This window comes from Hyaena hyaena, unplaced genomic scaffold, assembly GCF_003009895.1.
Source record: "Hyaena hyaena isolate Hyena2069 unplaced genomic scaffold, ASM300989v1 scaffold_286, whole genome shotgun sequence".
NCBI lineage: Eukaryota > Metazoa > Chordata > Mammalia > Carnivora > Hyaenidae > Hyaena > Hyaena hyaena.
This window is the reverse complement of record NW_024080918.1, coordinates 1678589-1702927: the sequence shown is the minus strand read 5'-3', so window position 1 is coordinate 1702927 and position 24339 is coordinate 1678589. Positions and strand designations below refer to the sequence as shown.

The window sequence follows — 24339 nt, the reverse complement described above, 5'->3', positions numbered from 1 at the left end:
ATTCCCATTACCTTAATACATGTAAGTCTTGTATTAGGTTTCTATTGGTGCCATAATAAATTACCATAAGTTTAGTGGTTAAAAAATTCTATTATCTCACAACTTTTAGGTCAAGGTTCTTTCTGGTAGGCCCTTATTTGGTGTTTCTGGGGAAGAATCTTCTCCCAGCTCAATATTTTGGCAAAATTCACATCTTTGTGGTTATAAAACTGAGGTCCATGCTGAGGTTCATGTTTCCTTGTTGGCTGTGATGTGGAGGCTGACCCTAGCTCCTACAGGCCTTTCTCTGGTTCTTGTGCATGAACTTTAAGATCTCAGAGCCAGTAATGATGCGTTGAATCCTTTTCATGCTTAGAATCTGACAGCTTTTTGCCCTGGCTCTCTTCTCCTTCAAGCTGGAGAAAGTTCTCTGCTTTTAAGAGCTAATATGATTAGATCAGTCCTACCTAGATAAATCCACAAGAATCTGTTTTAAGGTCATTAAGTAGTAATCTTAATTATATCTGCAAAGTCTCTTTAGCCATGTATTGGTTGTAATGTATTTACAGGGTCCATTGGTTCACTTTGGAGTATGGTTTTGAACCATGGTGGAAGGTATGTGCATTGGTAGTAGAGATAAGAAAGGGCATGTTGTACTAAAGAAATGGTAGTTAAGCTAGCACTATTATTGTTGGAGATAAAATGGAGCTAAGTGGAGGCCTGCTTAAGATTGGCAGAGGTCCTTGATGACTGGGCCAAGTAAAAGTTTAGATTTTGTAGGTTATGGGAAGTCATTTGAGTTTGTTTTACTTTGGAATGACACAGGATTGTGTTTTAGTAATATGACAAATATGATGAGGGTCAGAACTAAGACATTGGGAGTTTAGAGAGGACCTTTTCTCCAAACCTTTGGTATGCATATCACAGTTTCACTGTCACCAACTGAGAGGAAGATTTATTTAATATTTTAAGTAAATTCAAGCCATTCTTTCTTTCCCTAAGCAACTAGAAATATAAAACTCTTGATAACATAAGTTTAAAATAAAATTTAGAATGCAATGTTGTGTTCCAGATATCTATCCAACTCTCATTTTGAAATTTCCAATTTGATGTCTAATATGTCCAACAAAACCTTTATGACAACTTGCTTCCAACCTATTCTTCATCCTTCCCCCATCTTAGTAATTGGCATCACTGCTTACCCAGATGCTCATTGGTATTATAATGCCAAAAACATTGATGTTATTTTTGATATCTTCCATTTATTCATTCTCTAACTTCAGTCTGTCAGCAGATCTCATTTCTCCAAAAGATAAATGAAATTTGTGCATTTCTCTCTTTCTCTCACCACAATCTCAATGTAAGTGGCCACCATTTCTTGCCTAAACTTTGCAGTAGTCTCAATTGTTTTCCCTTCTTCCACCCTTACTTTCAACTTACAGAGACCATTTCCCAATCCATTCTCTGCTCAGTAGTACTATTGTTTCTGTCCATTCTTCTGTCGGGGTCTTTTATTCACTGTTTTTTCTTCCTTGTTTACACTTTTTCCATCAGCCTTTGATTTGCTCCTTTTCTTTAGACTTTGGGTCTTGACAACTTAAAGTCATATTCCTCATACATTTTTGATCACCTTATATAAAGTAATCTTCTCCTTGTAAGCTACTTTCTATCCTATCCTATTTCTTTCTTCACATTTCTTAATCCGAGGAGAGTGAATAAGGAGGATAAGGCACATATTCATTCTTACCTTTAGCCTTCATTCATATAGATTTGTCTTCTGAATTGCCCTTGTTCCTTTTTCTGTTCTATATAAATTCTGCCTTTCCTCCAAGACCCTTTACATATTCTGTTCCATTTTCTTCAATACCTAATATACACTGAACTCCTCTTTCTTTTCTTTATGCTCTTTGGGTGTTTTAAAGTCCCTTTAGCCCTTTGAAGTCCATTAAGCAGAAAATTTTAATAGTGATGTTAGATTTTTATTTTATTTATTTTTTTTATTTTTTTTAAAATATTTTTATTTATTTCTAGGAGATAGAGAGAGAGACACAGTGTGAGCAGGGGAGGGTCAGAGAGAGAGGGAGACACAGACTCTGAAACAGGCTCCAGGCTCTGAGCTGGCAGTCAGCATAGAGCCCGACGCGGGGCTCGAACCCACGAACCGCGAGATCATGACCTAAGCGAAAGTCGGACGCTTAACCGACTAAGCCACCCAGGCGCCCCGGGATGTTAGATTTTTAAAATGGTCAGTCTTTATTTTTATATTTTCTGTGGTATCTTCCATATAGATCAAGTGGCTGGAGTTCCTTGATATGTGAGAAGTATTTCACAAACATGTTTTTTGGGTTAATGTATCAGTAAGGTTCCTATCTCAAGCATAGAAGGTTAACTATTTAGAAAATTTTGCCTCCATTGTACAGCTGTATATTGAATTATATGTCATATAAACCTTCAGTTATTACCTATAGCAGATATTACTAGCTTTTACTTGACTTTTAAATTTCTTGGGTAGTTACCCTTACATAATTATTTTCTATTTTCTATAATTCAATGCTTGGACATTATGGATAGTTAGTACATATTTGTGGGTAGTTATATATTCTCTATTTCTTTGTTGATTAGGTAAAAAAAAATCAGGTCTGTTGGAATATGTTCATAAGTTCTCTGCAATTTAACTTAAGCTAACTAAATGAGTGCATTACATCAATATTAAAAATATTTTCTGAAAAGTTAATAAAACTAATTCATTTTTTGAAATATGCGCCATTCTTCCAAGGAATAAAATATTCACTATTAGAATTTTACTGATCCAAACCATCACCAGTATGTCCTAGTTGAGTGAATGTAGGGAAATGGAAAGACTTTCACTGTGTACTATTCAAGAGACATTATAAAATGTGTACTTGTACATGTCAGATGAAGATAAATAAGGGAGGAAAGCCAAAAAGTAGAATAAGCTGCCTAAGTTGAAAAATTAGAAAGTAACTGATCCATCAGATAAAATCTGAAAAACAGGTGCATCAGGGGTTTAAATATGTCATTAGTAAGCATGATAATTTCCCCATGTTCTTTAAAAATACCTGTTAGACATTGAGTCAGATATTCTAAAGTCTTTATTTGTTGGAAGAATAAAAACCAAGAACAAAAATGCTATACTATGAAACTCTGCAGGAGGTATTCTCAACCATATCAGTATTTAAAAATATCTATCTTTCCAGGAAAGAATGAAGTTAATATATCTGCTAGTATTATTAATAGTTGCATTTAATTAGGTAAACAGCATGAATTGAGAACAACTAATCATTTGCCATAACCATTTATTTTTAGTACAGTATTAAACTAGTTTACTGTGTCTATGGTATAAATGAGAATTGGGGGTTTTTTTGCTTTATTTTTCTTATATTTGATGGCTATATACAGCAAATTTAGTTCATATTCCTAATTGGACTCTGACTTTTGAAAAGTTACTTTAATAATCCATTGAATTGTCTATATTAACTATTTTCCTATCTGGAGATTTACAGGTTTCCTTTAATAATACTTCCAGTGAATACATTTTATGCTTTAAATAAAATTTATTATTTTCTATTCTTATATCATAAAATTATATTAAAGATGAATTTATGTTCAATGATAATGTTTTATTTAAAGAAAACTGATCTGCATAATTTTTTATTATGTAAAAAAAAGGTTTGGCCTAGAACTCTTAAGAATCTATTCTTCATTAAAGTTATTTCCATAATGTAGGTACCCTCTCAGCTAAAAAGCACAATTTTTTTTTTTTACAAATACTTTATTGTCAAATTAGTTTCCACATAACACTCAGTGCTCATCCCCACAAGTGTCCTCCTCCATGCCCATCCCCCCTCCCCCCCACATCCATCAGTCCTCAGTTTTTGTCAGCATTCAAGAGTCTCTCATGGTTTGCCTCTCTCCCTTTCCCCCACCATTTCCGCCCTTCTTCTCCCCCTTGTTCCTCCGTCAAGTTCCTCCTAATCCTCCTATACGTGCAAACATATGATATTTGTCCTTCTCTGCCTGACTTATTTCGCTCAGCATAACAGCCTCAAGGTCCATCCATGTTGCTACATATGGCCAGATTTCATTGTTTCTCATTGCCATGTAGTATTCCATGGTATAGATAAACCACATCTTCTTGATCCATTCGTCCGTTGATGGACACTTAGGCTCTTTCCATGTTTTAGCTATTGTGGAGAGTGCTGCTATGAACATTGGGGTCCATGTGCTCCTATGCCTCAGCATTTCTGTATCCCTTGGGTAAATTCCTAGCAGTGCTATTGCTGGGTCATATGGGAGTTCTATTGTTAGTTTCCTGAAGAACCTCTACACTGTTTTCCAGAGGGGCTGTACCAGTTTACATTCCCACCAACAGTGTAGGAGGGTGCCCGTTTCTCCACATCCTCACCAGCATCTAGAGTTCTCTGATTTGCTCATTTTAGCCACTCTGATGGCCATCTGGATGTCCTTAAAAAGCACAATTTTAAGCAGGGCGTTTTGACATACAGTAACAGGACACAGAGAACTAATGCCTTTTGTATTTTAAGAAAAATATTGTCTTGATGTCACTGGAATTGTCCATTCAGATCGATACCATTTTTTCCAAATTGCATACATTGTCTCTTACAGTACTCATGCCACTTTCTCAGAAATACTAAATATTAAAATGGAATAGTTTTTTATAATCCTTTGAGGCATTATACCCAATGTGAGGCTTGAACTTAATTAAAACCCCAAGATGAAAAGTTGCATGTTTTACCAACTGAGCCAGCCAGGAGCCCTGCAGTATATATTTTTAACTAATCTAAGTTCACCCTTAAATAGCAGTATACTACTTTCTTGTAATGTGGATACCTTATACTAGAGTATTCCCAAATCTTTTCTCCTATTCCTTCTGACACTGCTGTCATTCATCTCATTTTCCATTTTCCATAATCACCAAGTACATTGTTACTATTATTAAATAGCTGTGTTTTAGATCAATTATGATTAAAAAATATGTTATCTTCCTTTTTTTCTTATCTAATGCTTTCCCCCAAGTTTCTAACCTATATCATTTTGCTTCTCCTTGAAAAACTTTTTTCTCGTAGGAGAGTTCTGTGGACAATAAATACCCTTAACTTTTGTTTGTTTGAAAGAGACTTTGTCTTTCACTTTTTAAGAATAATTTAAATGGTTACAGGAGCATCTGGGTGGCTCATTTGGTTAAGTGTCCAACTTTGGCCCAGGTCATGACCTTGCAGTTTGTGAGTTCGAGCCCCACATCAGGCTCTGTGCTGACAGTTCAGAGCCTGGAGCCTGCTTCAGATTCTGTGTCTCCCTCTCTCTCTGTCCCTACCCTCCTTACACTGTTTCTCTCAAAAATAAATAAACATAAACATTTTTAAAATAATAAATGGTTATAGAATTATGGGCTAGTGACTTTTTTCTTTCAACTCAAATATTTTACTCCAACTATTCTTGTTTGCTGGTGATTAGAAAGCTGTTGTAATTCTTATTCGGTTCCTCTATAGGTAAGATTTTTACCATTCCCTCTGGCTTCTCTCAAGATTTTCATAGTTTTTAGGTTTCTGCAGTTTGAATGTGATGTATTCACAGTTATCTTGATATTTATTTTGCTTGCTGTTTTCTAAGCTTCCTGGCCCTGTATTTTGGTGTCTCTCATTTACTTTGTAACATTTTCTGCCATTATTACTTCAAATATTTCTTCTGGTTCTTTTCCTTCTCCTTCTGGTATTCCAATTATGCATATGTTACACTTTATCTTATTTAAAAAAAAATTTTTAACACTTATCATTTTTGAGAGATGGAGGAAGACAGAGCATGAGTGGGGGAGGGACAGAAAGAGAGGGAGACACAGATTCTAAAGCAGTCTCCAGGCTCTGAGCTGTAGCACAGAGCCTGACACGGAGCTTGAACTCATGGACCATGAGATCAAGGCGTGAGCCGAAGTCAGACGCTTAACTGACTGAGCCACCCAGGTGCCCCAGTGTGAGGTGTTCTTAGTCATCATGCCCATTCAAATTGTTTAATCAAGATTTGGGAATACTCTGTGATAAGGTATCCATACTATAAGTGAAGTAGTATACATCTATTTAAGGGTGAACTTACATTAGTTAAAAATATATACTGCAGAGGCCCCTGGCTGGCTCAGTTGGTAGAACATGCAACTCTTCATCTTGGGGTTTTAATTAAGTTCAAGGCCCACATTGGGTATAGCGTTTACTTAAAAAAAAAATGTATATTGCAAACACTGGAACAACCACTAAAATTTTTCAGAAAAGAAGAATAATATGTTAAGAGAGGAGGTTATATTTAAATCATATAAAACATTAATTAAAATCAGAAGAGACAGAAAGAGGGGGAGAAAACACATGCAATGAGTAGAAAACAATTCTAAACATGGTAGATATTAATCTAATTATGATAATAGTCATTTAAATATGAATGGTTTAAATACCTCAATTAAAAGACAGATTTTATCAAACAAAAATGAAACCCTTATATAAAAAGAAAACCCAACTCTGTGTTGTTTGTAAGAAACCCACTTTAAATATAAAAAATTAGATAAAAAAGAAAGGGATAGAGAAAGATATACTATGCTATCACTAACTTAAAGGAAGCTGGATTAACTATATTAATTTCAGACAAAGTAGATTTCAGATCAAGGAAAATTATGAGGGATATAAAGGGACATTACATAATGATTTGGTACTCAATTCCTCAGGAATACTTAACGATCCTAAACATATGCAGTTAACAAGTGTATCAAAACACATGAGGCAAAAGATGATAGAATCGAAAGGAGATACAGAGAAAGCCACTATTATAGTTGGAGACTTCAACACCCCTCTTAAGCAGAAGATCAGTTAAGTATGTAGATGACTTGAACAGTACTATCAGGCAACCCCCAGTTTGTCAGTTGCTTTTTAGTTTGGTTGATTGTTTCTTCTGCTATGCAGAAGCTTAAAAAAAACTTTTTTAATTAAAAAAATAAAAGCTTGATCTAGGCAAAATTCAATAAAATTGATAAATATCTAGCCAGGCTAATAAAAAAAGAGATGAAGAACACAAATTACCAACTTTAGAAATGAATGGGCATTAAAAGTTAATAAAAGAATACTGTGAAAAATTCTAGGCCCACAAATTGATAACTCAGATGAAATGGACCAATTTTTTGAAGGACATAGATTATCAAAACTTACACAAATAGAAATAGATAATCTGAATACATCTATATTAAGACTAAATAATTTGAAAATTAATAATTAAGTAGATTCTGAAAAACCATCAGGACTAGGTGAATTCACTGGTGAATTCTACCAGATACAACTTAATTATAAGATAAACAATCTAATTTAAAAGTGGGCAAAAGATCTGGACAGACATCTCATTGAAGATAATTATGATAAGTAAATAAGCCTATGAAAAGATGCTCAACATCATTTGTCCCTGTGGAATTGCAAAATAAAAGAATAAGATACATCTTTTAAAATGACTAACATTAAAACATACACAAAACTGACTGCCAATTTCTAATAAGGACATAGAATATCAGGAACTCTTCATTGGTGGTGATAAATAAAAATGGTACAACCACTTTGGAAGACATTTTGGCACTTTCTTGCAGAGCTAAACATAATCTAACCATACAATTCAACAATCACATTCCTAAGAATTTAACTTACTACACTGACTTAAAAACTACATCCACACAAAAACCTGCACATGAAAGTTTATAGCAACTCTATTCATAATTGCCAAAAATTAGAAGTAACTATGATCCTTCATTAGGTGAATAGATAAAGAATCTATAGTACATCCATATGATAGGTTATTATTCAGTGGTAGAAATAAGCCATAAAACAACAAAAAGACATGCATGGATTTTAAATACATATTGTTAAGTGATAGAGTAAGACTGAAAAGGATATGACTCCAATTTTGAAACTCTGGAAAAGGCAAAACTCTAGCAGTGGTAAAAAGATCCATAGGTGCCAAGAATCAGGGAAGCACAGGATATGTATAAAGGTGCTAAACTAATCTATTGATAATGTAATTGTGGTTACATGACATTATATATTTGTCCAAACCCACAGCACCTACAGTACAGAGTAAATCTTAATGTATATAATTTTTTTATGATGTATGTAATTTTTAAAAAACATCATTTAGGGGGCGCCTGGGTGGCTTAGTCGGTTAAGCGTCCGACTTTCGCTTAGGTCATGATCTCGCGGTTCGTGGGTTCGAGCCCCGCGTCGGGCTATGTGCTGACTGCCAGCTCAGAGCCTGGAGCCTGTTTCAGATTCTGTGTCTCCCTCTCTCTCTGACCCTCCCCTGCTCACGCTGTCTCTCTCTCTCTCCTAGAAATAAATAAATAAAAATATTAAAAAAAAAAAAAAACATCATTTAGAAAGTTGGGGGATCCCAGAATGAAATGCAGACTGTAACAAAACAATCAAACTTTATTACAAACTCAGGAAACAACCTTACTGAAGATGAAGCAAAATGTGCTGATCTAAGTATATTTGGAAATAAGTGAAATCTGTAAGAGTAGAGGCAACAGGAACTGCATAATAGTATACTCAAGTTAATAAAGTTGTTTCCCATGGGGAAAGTTGTTAACTGTACCAGGTTAACAATCTGATATTTCCATTATGTGTATATTGAAATTGAACAACTAAGTAAATGAATGGTAGATGGTAGAAGCCAGGCTTCTCACTGTTGAAGTAGGAGTTTTCAAGTAAGAAAGGGCAGGAAGTTAAATGAATCATGCAATAATGATTTAGAGTTGAAGACAGTAGGAAAAACTCATCTTTACCTTATTATAGACACAAATGATTACATGTTGAAATACTTATAGATATGGGTATATACCCATTTGTTATACACATGTCTTTTTCTGCCTTCAGCTGAGGCCTAAAGGCAACAACACTCCAGTAGCAATAAGCTCACCTAGTTCCCAGATCTTGGTCTCTAATACCATTCTTCAATAAAAGGAACTAGGTCTCCTTGGAGAAATGGCTGATGCTAGGATTGGGGCAGAAAGTATACAAAATGAGGATGGGCCATTTTATAGTGCTAGTAAGCAAATGTTCAAACATGCATGTGTGCACATGCTCATGCACACAAACACAATTGTGTATCAGAGTGACATAGGAAGCAATTGAAAGTTTCCAATGGCCAAAACTTGAACTGAGCAACAAAATAAGTAATATAATATTAAATTATAGCCCCCAAAATAAAATACCCATGAATCCATACAGAGTTTAAATAAATGATTGAATAAATAAATGAAGGAGAAGAGATACATGGCCCTGGCAGAGGAATTCCATTCTGCCTTCAAGGAAGTAGAGTGTAACTCCCCATTCATTAACTGTGCACTGACCATAATGGCTTCATTCCAAAAGTACAGTATGGAATGGGCGAGAGGGGAGTAACTCTACTGTGGAGGCACCTGAAAAACACTAGCTCACCCAGGTGATCAAGGATGGCATTCACATTGATACATCATGTCATGTTGATAGTATACACCCTTGATATGATGCACTATAAATAGTATTTTACTTCTTTTGTCCTCAGTGCCCATAACTCCATCTAATCATGAAAACAACAGAAACACACAAATACTGAGGATCACTGTACAACATATCTTACCAGTACTCCTCAAAATAGTCAAAGTCATCAAAACAAGGGAAATCTGAGTAAGAGTCTAAGGAAACATGAGTCATCATAGCTAAGAGCCAAAGGAGACATGAGTACTAAATGTAATGTGGTATCATGGATGGAATCCTGGAACAGGAAAAGGACATTAGTTAATAGCTGAGGAAATGTAAATAAACTACAGACTTTGATTAACAATAATGTATCAACATTGGCTCATTAATTATACAAATCTACCATACTAATGTGAGATGTTAATAATAGTGAAAACTGTGTGTTGGGCCAGATTTACCAACAAAAGGAAAGTAGGCAAATTACCACTATCAGAGGGTTCCAGCCTCGTGTCGGGCTCTGCTGACAGCTCAGAGCCTGGATCCTGCTTCGGATTCTGTGTCTCCCTCTCTCTCTGCCCCTCCCCTACTCGCTCTCTCTCTCTCTCTCACAAATGAATAAATGTTTAAAAAAAATTACCACTATCAGAAATGAAAGAGGGGATATAACGACAGATCCCACAGATATTAAAAGGGTAATGAGAGATTTGAAACATTCTATTCACATAAATTTGACATCTTAGTTGAAATAAACCATTTTGTGAAAGAAAAAAAAAAACTACCAATATTCACTGAAGATGAAATAGACAACTGAATTGTACCATATCTATTAAAGAAATTGAATTAGTATTCATAGCCTTTCAAAAAAGAACTCCTGGCCCAGATAGTTGCCCTGACAAATTCTATAAAATATATAAGGAAAAAATGATACCACTTCTTTGCAGTCTCTTTCAGAAAATAGAAGACAGAATACCTCTCGACTTATTTTATGAGGTCATCCTTAGCCTGATATCAAAATCATTCAAAAACAGTAATGAAAATAAAATTTGAAAATATTTATTATAAACATATGCACAAAATTCTTGAGAAGTATTAGCAAATTGAATCCAGGAATATATAAAAAGAATAGTACACTAAGACCAAAAGGTATTTATCTTGGGGATTCAAGCCTGGGGGTTTAATATTTGAAAATTAGTCAGTAACTTTAATCTATCATATTACTAGACTAAAGAAGTAAAACCATATGATCATTACCAATAGATGCTAAAAAAGCATTAGATAAAATTAACATCCATCTAAGAAAAAAATACCCAGCTAACTAGCAATACAAAGAAGCACCTTATCTTGTTAAGGGGCAATTACAAAAATTGTCTATAGCGGACAAATGATAAAAAACTAAATGTTCTTTTTCTAAGATTGGGAATAGGGCAACGATGTCCACTCTTGATACTCTTGTTCAACATGATTATTAGAAGTCCGAGAAACAATCTGTTCAAAGATGACATGATTGCCTACATAGAAAATCCTAAGAAATCTACAAAAAGACTCCTAAAAGTAATATGTGCACATAGCAAGTTTGCAATATACAAGGTTAAAATATGAAAATAAGTCCTGTTTCTGTATACTAGCAGTGAACAATTGAAAACATTTTTAAAAGTATATTTATCATAGCTCTAATTTAAAAATATTATGTAGGTATAACTCTTTAACAAAAATATGTGCAGGATCTAAATACTTAAAACTGTAAAACACTGATAAAAGAAATCAAACACCCAAGTATCATTAAGAGGTACATTATGACCATGGATGGAAAGACTCATTGAGATGGTATTTCTCTCAATAAACCCAATCTAAATGAAGTTCCAGCAAGATTATTTTTGTAGACATAGACAAACTTAAAATACATATGAAAGGTTAGAGAACTCTAATAGTCAAAACAATTAAGAAAAAAAATGTTGGAAGATTTACCCTATCAGATTTAAGACTTGCTTGAGGGGCACCGGCATGGCTCAGTTGGTTATGCGTCGACTTCGGCTCAGGTCATGATCCCGCGGTTTGTGAGTTCAAGCCCCATGTTGGGCTCTATGCTGACAGCTAGAGCCTGGATCCTGCTTTGGATTCTGTGATTCCCTCTCTCTCTGCCCCTCCACCATTCACTCTCTGTCTCTCAAATAATAAATAAACATTTAAAAAAAAAAGAGACTTACTCGAAAGCTATAGTAACCAACACAGTACTTACGGTATTGATGAAAGAATTGACACATCAAATCAGTGGAAGAGGACAGAGTCCAGAATGGACTCAGACAGATATATTGTTAATTGACTTTTGACAAAGGTGCAAAGTAATTCCATTGTGAATGGATATATAAATTGTGGTAAATCCATATACTGGAATACTGTTCAGTAATAAAAATGAGTCAACTTTGAAACACAACATGGATGAACCTTGTTACTGTGACAAATGAAAGAATCCAGTCTTAAAAGGTTGAATACATTTATAAACGATATGAATCCATATATTTTTTAAAAATTTGTGTTTATTTTTATTTTTGAGAGAAAAAGAAAGAGAAAATGCTTGGGGGAGGGACAGAGAGGATCTGAAGCAGGATCTGCATTAACAGCAGCAAGCCTGATGCAGGCCTTGAACTCACAAACCATGAAATCATGATCTGAGCCAAAGTCAGATACTCAACTGGCTGAACCACCCACATGCACCCGTGAATCCTATTAAAACATTTTGTTAAAGGCAAAACTATTACCCTAAAACCTTTATTTGAATAGCAGAGGTCATGATAATATTATTTGCCTTCTACATGGAACAGATAACATCATTTATGTGTCAAGTATGCTTCCATGGTTTTCTTTTAACCTTGAAACTCTGAAGTATATAGTTATGCTTGGCCTCAGCATGGTTGTAAACCTCAAGGTGGACATTGAAATCACATGCCTATAAGGCGACCAACCATCTAAATGGAAACATTCTAATAGCAGATCTTTAGACTATGGATAGTATAGTATATCCAAGAACTAATTCCACCTCCTACCATTCTTTTATTCCCACTTCCTCATCTTTGTTTGAAAAATGCTGCATTTGAAAAAATCTTTACTTCTTTTGGTAATCACTCTTGTGCAGTACAAAGCAGCTCTGTTCTAGGAGCCAGAAGATTTAAGTGACTTTGGGCAAGTGACTTCTTGTTTATGTTTGTTATTCTCATCTTAAAATAAGGATAATAACACCTGTCCTGCCTACAGAATTTGTAAAGATCTGATAAGTCAGTGGAAAGCATTTTAAATGTTGTAAAGTAATTGGTAAATGTAACCTTTCATAACTATTATTAAATATAAGGAAAAAAAGTTTTTTTATGGTATCTTATGGTAATCAAAGGAGATTCAGCTCTGAAAATTGTTATAATCTCAAAAATTAATGCAGAATGAATAATAAGGACTTTATAACCTCAAAGTTGATTACTCTGGTTTTATTATCATACATTACTTAATTAAATTATTACTAGAGTATAAAATATGCTTTTACATCTATTTGGAGCACAGGGCTAGACATCTTCATACAAATTAAAATTCTGAAAATACTGTCAGGATGAAATATGAGCAATATACTTCTTAAGATTAATTTGAATTATGAAGGAATTCCGTTTTAGTTAAAGATGTAGTTGTTTCCTTCTAGCAGTAGATGCCAGTAGAGTTCTTCTTTTTAATAAAAATCATATTGCCTAAGGACTTCCATAGCAACAACTTCCTGGTCACATTACCATATATAGAAACATGCTCTGCAGACTAAAGATTCTACTTTCTATAAGGACTTGGTAACAAATGGAAACAGTTTTATTAAAAAAAAAAAAAAAAAAGCCCAGATTTCATCACTAGATGAAGCTTACTTCCCCTTCCTCCTCCTTCCCCTCCTCCTCCTCCTTCCCCTCCTCCTCCTCCTTCCCCTCCTCCTCCTCCTTCCCCTCCTCCTCCTCCTCCTCTTTCTATACTTACTTTGTCCTAAGCTTTATGCATTGTTTTAAATAAATTAATCTTAGTGTTCTAGTTAGGAATCTGGATCATCTGTACTAAACTTGAGCAATGTTGAATATGCCTGGCTAAACATATTAAAAATGAATATGGTGAGACTGAAATGTTAGGATTAGCTTGTACATTTGGCAAGGGAATACCATGAGTGTAATATTTTGGAAGGTTAATGTGTCAGAGATGAGTGATTGAAAGAAATGACTGGAAGTAAAGAAGAAATTATTTTAGAAATCCACATTTGCACTAATAAAAATGAAACCCAAAGAATGAACAAAATTTAGTAACAGACTGAATAGAGAGAAAAAAAGAGTTCAGTGACATTGCATAAACAAAATTAAAACATTTTCAATTTTGTTTGATTTCTACTTAGATCTTTAATTTGTTAAGAATGAATGCTTTCTTCAGCATATATATTGAGTATGTAATACAGGCATTACATTTATGAATTCAAGTGACTCCCAATTTGAGACATAAATGTACAAACAGCAAGTTTTAACACAAAAATTTAAGATCGGTGGGAACAGGAGAGAGTAATTTATTTTCTAGGAAATATGTGGGAAAACTCAGTGAAGAGGAGACACTTAGAATGATCCTTGAAGATGAATAGAATTTCTCCCAAGATAGCAAGTCAGAGAGGTCAGGAATTTCATCTACTTCTGCCCCTTGTAGTCCTTCTGTGCTCTGAGGTGTTTATTAAAGACTGCAGACACATGTTCAGTGTCTGTTTTGTGTAAAGCACTGTCAGATATTAATAAATTATCTATTCTTATACACACATATTTACACAGAAAGCTACACATTTTGGAAGTTTAGTCTTATAGATCCTATTGACCATTTGTTTTCAGTGATACTCATTACACAAGACACAGTGTACACACATGAGCTGTTACTTGGCAAAATTCATTAGTCAGTTTTGTGTGTGTGTGTTCTAATTTGATTCCATTATTGTTCCTACTTATCTATTTATTATTATTGTTCCCATTCTGTTTGTTAAGCATTTGGCAGGAAATCTGGACTAATATACTCTTAGATTCTTCTCCTTCCCAAGGAGAAAAGCATATAGATTTCTCATCCTTTAATTAGTGTCAAAAGGCAAGTACTCAAAATCATCACAAAATGCCACAGGTTACTTTGTTTCCTGCAAATGGACAATTTTAAATTTTATTTACTTTTAATCAAAAGAGTTGTTTCTAAGTCAGACCTAAAGTTAGGGATCAGGTAAACTGTAGCACTCAGTGTTTAGTTTTAAAAATTAATATGTTTTAGTAAACTAGAAGGAAATTTTTTTCTCAGTTAAATGTCTTGCTGTGGCTGATTTTATATAATTATAAATCTTATATTCTGTTCCTTTTTTCACATTTTAGAATGTTTTAAAATGTACTGCTGATAGGCACTTGTCAGCAGATTTTAAGTTTAATAAAGCAGTACTCACATACTATGTTTTTGTAGTTCCTGTATATATTAGACTTAAGTCAATGAGTTAGCAACATTCAGTTCTTTTTTCTAAGTGCTAATTCAAAGTTTTCTTAGTTAAAACACATTATAAAGTTGTTTTGCAAGAGTTTTTAATATTCACTTTATATGAGCTTTCAATGAAATGTTAGCTGCTTATAAGGATTCATGAAATCTGTATATTAGCTGATTTCCTGGAAAACACACACAACCTTTTTAACCTATTATATTTGGAGAGTGGTTTGGCCTTGAATTGTTTGCATAGGGTTGTAATGCACGTTTAACTAGTTTTCCTTTTAAACTTTTTTTTTCAGTCTGTAGATAAAGCCTTAAATTTAATGTTCTCATTAGCCTATTTATTAATATTCAACACTCTTAAGTATAAAACATTTCAGGCTGATATTGCAAGTCTTTAAAATCGCCATCTCTAGTTGAAATGAAGAGTTTTGCTAAGAAAAGCTCAGTACTGTACCGTTTTATATTAACAGGAAACAGAACAGCAGTAGTGGTTTGAATGCCCTGCAAACAGGAAGTTTGACACTTGCATAGCTCTTAGCTTCTGTGTAAGAAGTTGTTGAGCTCCTTCTGGAAATATTTTCAGTTACTTTAAGTAAAGTGTAAATGCACATGAATGGCAGCTTATAGAGAACTATCCTGTAACCAGTATACAGGTCCATCTGCTCTTCAGAAATTGGAAGGATTTGCTAGCCGATTATTTCATAGACATTCTAAAGGTACTGCACATGATCAGAAAACAACTCTGGAAAATGACAGCCTTCATTTCTCTGAACATACTGCCTTATGGGACAGATCAAGTAAGTTTTTTTTTTTAATGATACATTTTAACTAGAAGCTAAAATATTAATTGGAGTTTTAGAATCAAGCATAAAGAACAATGTTTTGTTTGTCTTTTTACAATTTGCACAAGGACATTTTGTAGGATGAAGTTGCAAAATTCCACAAAAACTTGATTATAAGTTAATCTGAATTGCGTAGTTTGTCGTTTTGTATTACATATGATCACTAAGTGAGTATCAGTAGGAAATCTTTTTACAAAATTCTTAGTATCATATCTAGTTTATGTTACTTTTTTTGTTTTTTCTTTTTCTTCTATAAACGTGAAAAGCCTAAATTTTAGAAATATAATCAGTTTATTTTTTAAAAAATTGTTTGGATTTATAAGCCCTAAATTTCAAAGGGCAAAAGACTTGAATCTATAATTCAAGTTCTATTATGTTTGCCATTTTTTATTTTTAAATGCATGTGTGAAAGTTCAGTTTTACAAGCAGAATTTCTAATACAAAAGCATAGTATAATTATTCTATGTGAAATCTTGTATTTATAACATTAGAAATGTCAAAAGCTTTTATAATTATATTTTATGTTACTTAGAATTATGTTTAAAGGAGGAAAAAGTTATTTATGCATACATCACATTCTTTCCAGGCATGTTAAAATGTTTGGACTTGCTGCTTTGCTAAAATGATATATAACCATTTTTTGGTGACATGCACTTTAAAAGATAAATTTCACGTATAAACAATACCAGTGCCTCCATTCCGCTTCTCACCTTGGACCCTCCCCAAAGTACTTTTGTCACTGTGATTAAAGGAACAATAGAATTACCCTTGGTATCCTTGCCCTTTTTGGTGTGTTTGACAATCAGATAGCAGTAGGTTTTGCCCTTTTCTGTTTGTATATTCCATAGCAGTTGAAAACACAGTTTAAAAAAGACAAAAACAAAGAATAGTTTACAGAATTTACTCCCTGGTTTTCACAGTACCTTCATAGTTCTATAGAAACTTATTTGAATTATTTATTTACTACATCAGAATTTTTTGCCTTCTTGGAGCTGTTTTAGGGAGAAAGTAAATATATGTGTAAAATTTTTCTTATTCTAAAGGTTTTGTTTATAATTAATCCTTACCAATCTCAAATATCTTCAAGTCAATAAACTATTAAGCATTGAAATAAAACTACATTATTAAAAGTTACCATGCTACAGAAGTTTGTTATTCATTCTACTTGCCCTATTCTGTTAAACTGCAATCTCCTAGGTCATTTTGGAAATCTTTTTCATGCATTTTAAGATCTTTTAATTAAGTGTTCAATGAAGAATGAGGACAGTACTGAATTAGTTTCTATTTCACTGAGACCTACTCCTCCAAATCGTCTTTACTAAATGTATCTCAAATGAATGACTATAACAAGCTTGTAATAATTAAAAGTTATGTTTGAACTATACTGTCACTATTTTTTTTTAATTAATGGGGCCTGTGATGTTTTCTGAAGCACATTTTAAAACCTAGCAGTTGAAGATAACATCAGGAGCCATGATTTCTTTTAGAAAAAGCAGACTGATAAAATGCTGTTAACATTTGTCTTTAATATGATGTCGCAAAATAAAATAGTATACTTGTACACAAGTAAAATTAGATGCAGACCTCGTAACGCTGCAAATAATAGGCATAATACAAGAAATACTTAAAGAGTAACTGTATTCATTAATCAAGTATTCTTCCACTTTCTTTTCATATCCCAAAAATAATCAAAATAGATATAATAGTTTTATATACTTAATGATGAGTATAGTAAACATGGAGCTCTAGTTATGGTATGTGTTGATATAGAGGAGAAAATACTGATACAACAGAAAAAGAGGAATCTTATCATTTCAAAATTCCAAGGTTTATTTTTGTGCTGAAAACACCAATTATCATTTACAGATTGAGTTATGGAAGGAATTTGGACTATATGAAGTTTTTATGAAAATCACATTCTTCAAAGCTACTTAAAGCATTCTACTTGTATGACTTGTTTGACAAGAAAAAGGAATGTACTATCTACTGATAACAAACACTGAATATGCTTGTTCCAAAAGTGCTATTTTAAGAAATCAACTAAGCACAGAAACGACATGTAATTTTTTAAAAATTAGATGTGTGAACTATTGAATAAAGGTTATTTACCAATTTAGGTGTTTATGAAATGTAACAAGTTTTAATACAAATTTCTTTAGTGACACTACATATAGGAAGAAATACAGAATAAAAGCCAAATTGTAGTTTCCAGGTGCCTTAATTGTGTTTCATCTTTTACTACTAATGTGTTTCATCTTTTACTACTAAATTAAGTAACAGGAATTCCTGTTTGATAACATAAATATTTAACAGCTGATGCCATCCGCATATGAATACATGTTCAAAAGAAAAAAAACATGGAGGAATTCTGCTTTTTGTTCTGATTCAGAATGAATGAGTATATTGACATTCATTGAATTCTCTTTGAGCAAATGTATTATGGTTAGCTTTTAAATCTTCCATTGATCATAAACGGTGTATCAAATTATATAATGCTGAACTTGATCAAAGTTTTCATGTTTTAAATCTTAAACTTTATGTATGTACTTAATGAATGCCTAATAACAACATTTTAAGGACTGAATAGGTAATTACCATCAAACACTATTCTCCTTTCCATGAATTGACAGGCTATTTTTCTAGTAGATACATAAATCCATATGAGTGAAACCTAGATTTAAATACCATATTAAACAAATAAGCAATTTAGTATATGGATTTCTTCAGGTAGAATTAGATAGCTAAGGTGGTTTATCAGATCACCTTATCTAGTCAGTTTTATCTTTCCAGAGCTCATACAATCTTCAAGACAATTCACTTTCATATTTATTTCTTAGGCTACTGAGTCTGTGTCATTGTAACCTCTAAGCTAGAGGACCTTCCACATTATCCTTTTATCTCCTTTTTCCATCTGCAACTATTCCATAAGCTTCTTGTTAGTAATCTGTTTTTATTTATTTGGCAAACTTTTTAAATTTCTTTTTCTTTCTAAGTTTATTTACGTTTTAGAGAGAGCGAGAGAGACGGAGCAGAGGAAGGGCAGAGAGAGAGGGAGAAAGAATCCCAAACAGACTCCGCACTGTCAGTGCAGAGCCCTGCATGGGACTTGACTCCATGACACTGAGATCATGACCTGAGCCAAATTCAAGAGTCAGATGGTTTGACTGAGCCACCCAGTCACCCCTTGGCAAATGTTTTAGAGAATTTATTATATCATAGTCTAAATGGGGCTCTAAGAAAAATAAGATCTAGTTCTTACCCTCCAAAACAAAAGTAGGAAGAGCATACATACAAACATTTAGAGTATACTGAAATGGTCACTTAAAAATGTATAAGTAGCTTGGGGTGCCTGGGTGGCTCAGTCGGGTAAGTGTCCAACTTTGGTTCAGGTCATGATATCACAGTGAGTGAGTTCAAGCTCTGCGTCAGGCTCTGTGCTGATGGCTCAGAGCCCGGAGCCTGCCTCAGATTCTCTGTCTCCCTCTCTGCACCTCCCCTGCTCACACTCTGTCTCTGTCTCTCTCAAAAATAAATGAACCTTAAAAAAATTTTTTTTTAAATGTACAAGTAGCTTACTGTGGAGCTTAGCATAAGAAGAAATTAACATTAGGGGAGATGGGACCTTCAAGAATATAAAGAATGAATTGAATTTGGAGATTCAGAGGAGGAGGAAAAAATATTATAAAGAAATAACATACACAAATAACTGAAAATATGAAATTTTAGGATTTACTTAAAAGGCATAGTAAGATATTGTCCGGAAAGGTGGTCTGTAGATCTGATCTTTGATATTATTCGTTATTCAGAATTTTGGACTAGAGTGTAATAGACAGTGAGGAGCCAATATAGCTTTTTTAAAGTGGAAAATAATATATATGCAATCTTTGTCAAAAGAGCCTAAAGAATTTTCTTTTTAATTAGCATAATAAAAGAGAAGTTAACTTGGTAATTCTACTACAAGGAAATGTATTTGGATACTATACATTTTCTTTATACATTTTCTACTATACATTTCTGCTGGGCAGTTAATTAGAACCAAGACTTTTGGTTCTAATTGACATGAACATGGCAATGAATAGTCAGACAGTGGATTCCCTTTATAATAACAGTGCTTATTTGAGGTGTTTCTTCTACCTGGAATTCGCTTTCCTTACTTCTACCAATGGTGAGATCTACTTGACCCTGCTCAAGTATTATCTCTGTAACAAAATCACCAAAGCATTTTATTCCTCTGTTTTTTATCTCTGTAAGAAAATCATCAAAGCATTCTATTCCTGTTTTTCATTCTATTAGAATTCATAATCTCTTCCTATATTCTCATATCATCTGATACTCACTTCAAATATGGCTTATTTTATAGATTTAAAATTATATTACCCTCATCCTTAAGTTACCTATCTCCCGTATTTGAACTCCTAGAAGGCATAAATTTGTCAATTTATTTTTGGTATCACCAGCAGAGTTCTCAATAAACATTGAGTTTTTTGTTAGATTGCCATTAAATATCACCACGGTCTTCCAGTAACAAGCTTTCTATAATGTGTTCTATTGTTATCTTTGCAATTTATCTCAGAGGCCTATGGTCATTAGCCAGAAGCCGTAAAATGCTGACCTGAATCTGGAAAATATTACATGCCAAAGGCACTAAACTTTTCCGTGTTACCTGTGTATTTTTATCATGATTATTTATAAGAATTTGAGTAATCAGCAGACCTTATACTAAATTAATTGAGATACTAAATGATTTAATATTAGAAAATGTTTCCGTGGACTATTTAGCAATGCCAAATAGTAACAGAAAGAGTAGCTTTTACTTGCTTGTATTTTGAAGAATAGCCATACTACATGGTTAGGGAAAAAAGGAAGATTAAGATTCTGAGTTAGAATCTGCATTTTAACAAAGTTTCCCAGCTGATTCATATGCAATTAAAGTTTGAGAGACACTTTTCCCCTAGTAACATGTTAACCTGATTACCAAGTAATATATCTTCATTGGAGAAAATTTGCAAACCTTAGGAAAGAAAAAAGTAAAAATCACACAATCCCACCAAAAGTTAACTACTGCTAACATACAGTCTTATGTATATGTATATATATCTTTTGTATATATAGTTTATTTGGTGCATAGATAAATTTCTATCAGCCCCTAAATTTGGATCTTTTAGTACACAGTGTTTCATAACATCTTTGCTCATCATAAAGAGTTGTTCCACAGGGGCGCCTGGTGGCTCAGTTGTTTAATCGTCTTGCTCTTAGTTTCGGTTCAGGTCATGATCTCACCGCAGTGAGATCAAGACCCAAGTCAGTCACACCCAGTTTGGAGCCTGCTTAAGATGCTAAGGTTCTCTCTCCTTCTCCTACTACCCAGACCCACCTCAAAAAAAAAAAAAAAAAAAGTTGTTCCACAGTATCTTTTAAGATGGCTGTTTTGTGTTCAGTTGTAACAATGCACCACAATTTATTTAACATATCACTGGTCCTCTAGATTGTTTTTAATTTTTTGCTATTATATAAAAAATGCTGTGATGAATATGCTTGTAGTTAAATCTTTGTATATATTATTTTAATATTTTATAGGACAAATTTAGAGAACTGTTATGACTATTTTAAATTGAAATAATTTGCACCTCAGATGTACATGTAATATATCCTTTTGGAGTTAAACTTGTTTCAGTATTCAGAGAAGACATTTAAAATCCCTAGTATAATTTTCTGGCACATCATGCATGCTTTATTTTCTCCTTTATTATTAGTGTTTATCAAAATTTTCCACTTTTTACAACTGGTCAGTTATTAGTAGCAAATGGTCTGAGAGACATGTTTTATTTATTTCTTTTAAATGTTTCTTTTGGAGGGGCACCTGGGTGGCTTAGTCGGTTAAGTGCCCAACTTCCGCTGAGGTCTTGATCTCATGGTTCCTGTGTTCAAGCCCCACATCAGGTTCTCTGCTGACAGCTCAGACAGAGCCTGGATCCTGCTTCAGATTCTATGTCTCATGCTTTCTGCCCCTCCCCCACTTGCTCACATGCTTGTGCTCTCTCTCTCTCTCTCAAAAATAAATGTTAAAAATTTTTTAAAAATAAATATTTATTTTTGAGAAAGAGAGCATGAGTGGGGGAGGGGCAGAGAGACAAGGAGACACAGATTCTGAAGCAGACTCGAGGCTCTGAGCTGTCAGCACAGAGCCCAACACGGGGCTCAAACTGGTGAACCACAAGATCATGAACTGAGCCGAAGTCAGATGCTTAACCCACTGAGCTACCCAGGCACCCCATGAGAGACATGTTTTAGTTGCTGAATAGAGCATTATCATTAGGTGTTCCTTGATATAACTTAGCAGAGTATAACTTAGTTGGGTTGGAGATTTTAGTCATATTATAAAGCATATTGCATAATTCCGACTGTACAATGTAGCAGTGACTCCTATCCCTTCACTGCCACATTTCCTAGGTAGAATACTGTCATATACATTATCACATGACACATTTATTTACTCTCTGTCAGGCATTGTTCTAAGGGCACTGCATATATTTGTTTACATAATCCTTTAAAAAACCTAGTAGGATAAGTATTATTATTCATATCTTACAAATGAAGAGCCTGGAGCACAATGAGGGAAAATAACCTCCTCAAGGTAATGTATCTAATGGAAGAAATTTGAATCCAGGCATTCTGGGTCCAAAGCCCATGCTTTAAATACCTGTTCCGGGAAATCTTGCTACATGTGTTTAAGAAAAACAGGTCTCTGGCTCCTATAGCAAAGATTTGTACCTTAAGTTTCCTGTTCGATGCAGAGACAGTGTGCATATTAGGAGGACGAAGAAAAGCAACAGGCTAAAAGAGAATTTTGAAAATAAGATGTCCATGTGAAAAGAGCCAGTAAGTTGAAAGTGTAGTGATGCATTCTCTGAAGGATTGAATATTACTTGCAAGCCCTAAAGTAATTGATGCTTTTAACTATATTTTTAACTAGTCATTGAACTAGTATGACTCACTTAGGATACAAATAAGGTTTCATCTTTTTTTTTTTTTAATGTTTATTCATTTTTAGAGAGAGAAGGGGAGACACAGAATCTGAAGCAGGCTCCAGGATCTGAGTTATCAGTACAGAGACCAACACAGGGCTCTAACTCACAAAGCAGGAGATATGACCTAGCTGAAGTCCTGACGCTTAGACAAATGAGCCACCCGGTTTCATCTTTTAAATATTCAAATTAATCACTTGCACTCATCTATTCATATTAGTAGGACTGATAAGTAGCTTTTTTCTTGGGGTCTCCTTCACATGTTGCTAAACTTGTGACAGTTTACTCATTACAGAGAGTCTAATCTTTATAAAGTGTAGATACAGAATGAAAGGAGTATTTTGATTAGTACGTAAGCTAGTGGTCTCATTTTTAGCTTCTGTTGATTTTGCCACTGCTTCATGGTTTGACGGTTTAAAACTAGTCTCAAAGGATTTGATATATTCTTGTTCTTGATGTGACGACACTGATCCTTGTGGAGATCTTAGTGGTTCTTAAATAGAAGGGTGACCGCCCTTTCCAGTGTTATGCTCATCCAAGGAATATACCATAGGATTTAGTTTCCTTAATTTATACTTATATACCTTTTGATCCTGACTTCTATGCCAGGTTGAATGTGTGAGGAGGTTATCTTTTAGCCTTTCTCCCCCCCAATCCCCCTCCCCACCCCGTACCAAAATCAACCTTCTGCTCTTAAAACATCTTGTCCAGGGATAGCCAACTGGTTGTCTGTAATGCAAATGTAGCTCCCAAATATGTTTTGTTTGGTCCTCATGGTATTTTTTTAAAATAATTAAATTTTATACCATTCTTTTATATAAAAATAAATATATAAAAATATAAAGTACAATGATTTTAAAACTAAAGATTTCATATTAGTATCTGGACTTCATATCCTTGAAATATTAAAGAAGTTGATTTCAGTGGCCTCCTATTCCCATTAAGTACAAATGGAGCACGGAATGAATATTCTCTTTTATCAGGATTAATACTGTCTGATTTACGCTAATTTTTACTTCTATTGTTTTGCCTGTGTGGCCTCTGTAGGCACTTAAATTTGGCCTATAGTGCCTCCATTATTGAGCCTAAATCACCAACTCACATTCTGCTTTCCTCTTTGATAAAGCTTGCTTAGTGTGCCTTCCTACTCATGGGCCACAGGTACTATCTTTAAACTTCATGAAAGAAATTCTGGTAATTCTGAATCTGAGAAAGGGGGCTCTAGGTTTTAATCCCTTTTTGAATTCCCTTTTTGAATCCCTTTTTAGGATTCATTTTATTTTTAATGAATATCTACTTCCTCCTTCCCTTTAATTAGTTTTGTTTACCATTGGGTATTAGGAAGGAACAGCCTTTATCTAGCTCCAAAGGGTTTTTGTTAAATAATTCCCCTAAGCTAATGGATGCCTACCAGCCTTATATTGACATAATTAAGTTGTCCACTAAAGTGATTCTTCCCAGAATAAAGAAGATCTGCTT

General features: G+C 34.0%; 1 protein-coding gene across 2 annotated transcripts in view; it reads left to right on the top strand.

The window, feature by feature from the left end:
- PRKACB (protein kinase cAMP-activated catalytic subunit beta) overlaps nucleotides 1-24339 on the top strand; it is a 124169-nt gene that overhangs the window by 37492 nt on the left and 62338 nt on the right. Inside the window, exon 1 of one of the 2 annotated variants that reach the window (XM_039246921.1) lies at nucleotides 15533-15790. The exons of the other annotated variant lie outside the window; for it this stretch is intronic. Within the exon in view, the coding sequence (XP_039102852.1) occupies nucleotides 15607-15790 (184 nt within the window). The 5' untranslated portion in view covers nucleotides 15533-15606. Of the gene's footprint in view, nucleotides 1-15532; nucleotides 15791-24339 lie in introns of those variants that run through there. 2 annotated transcript variants of the gene reach the window in all.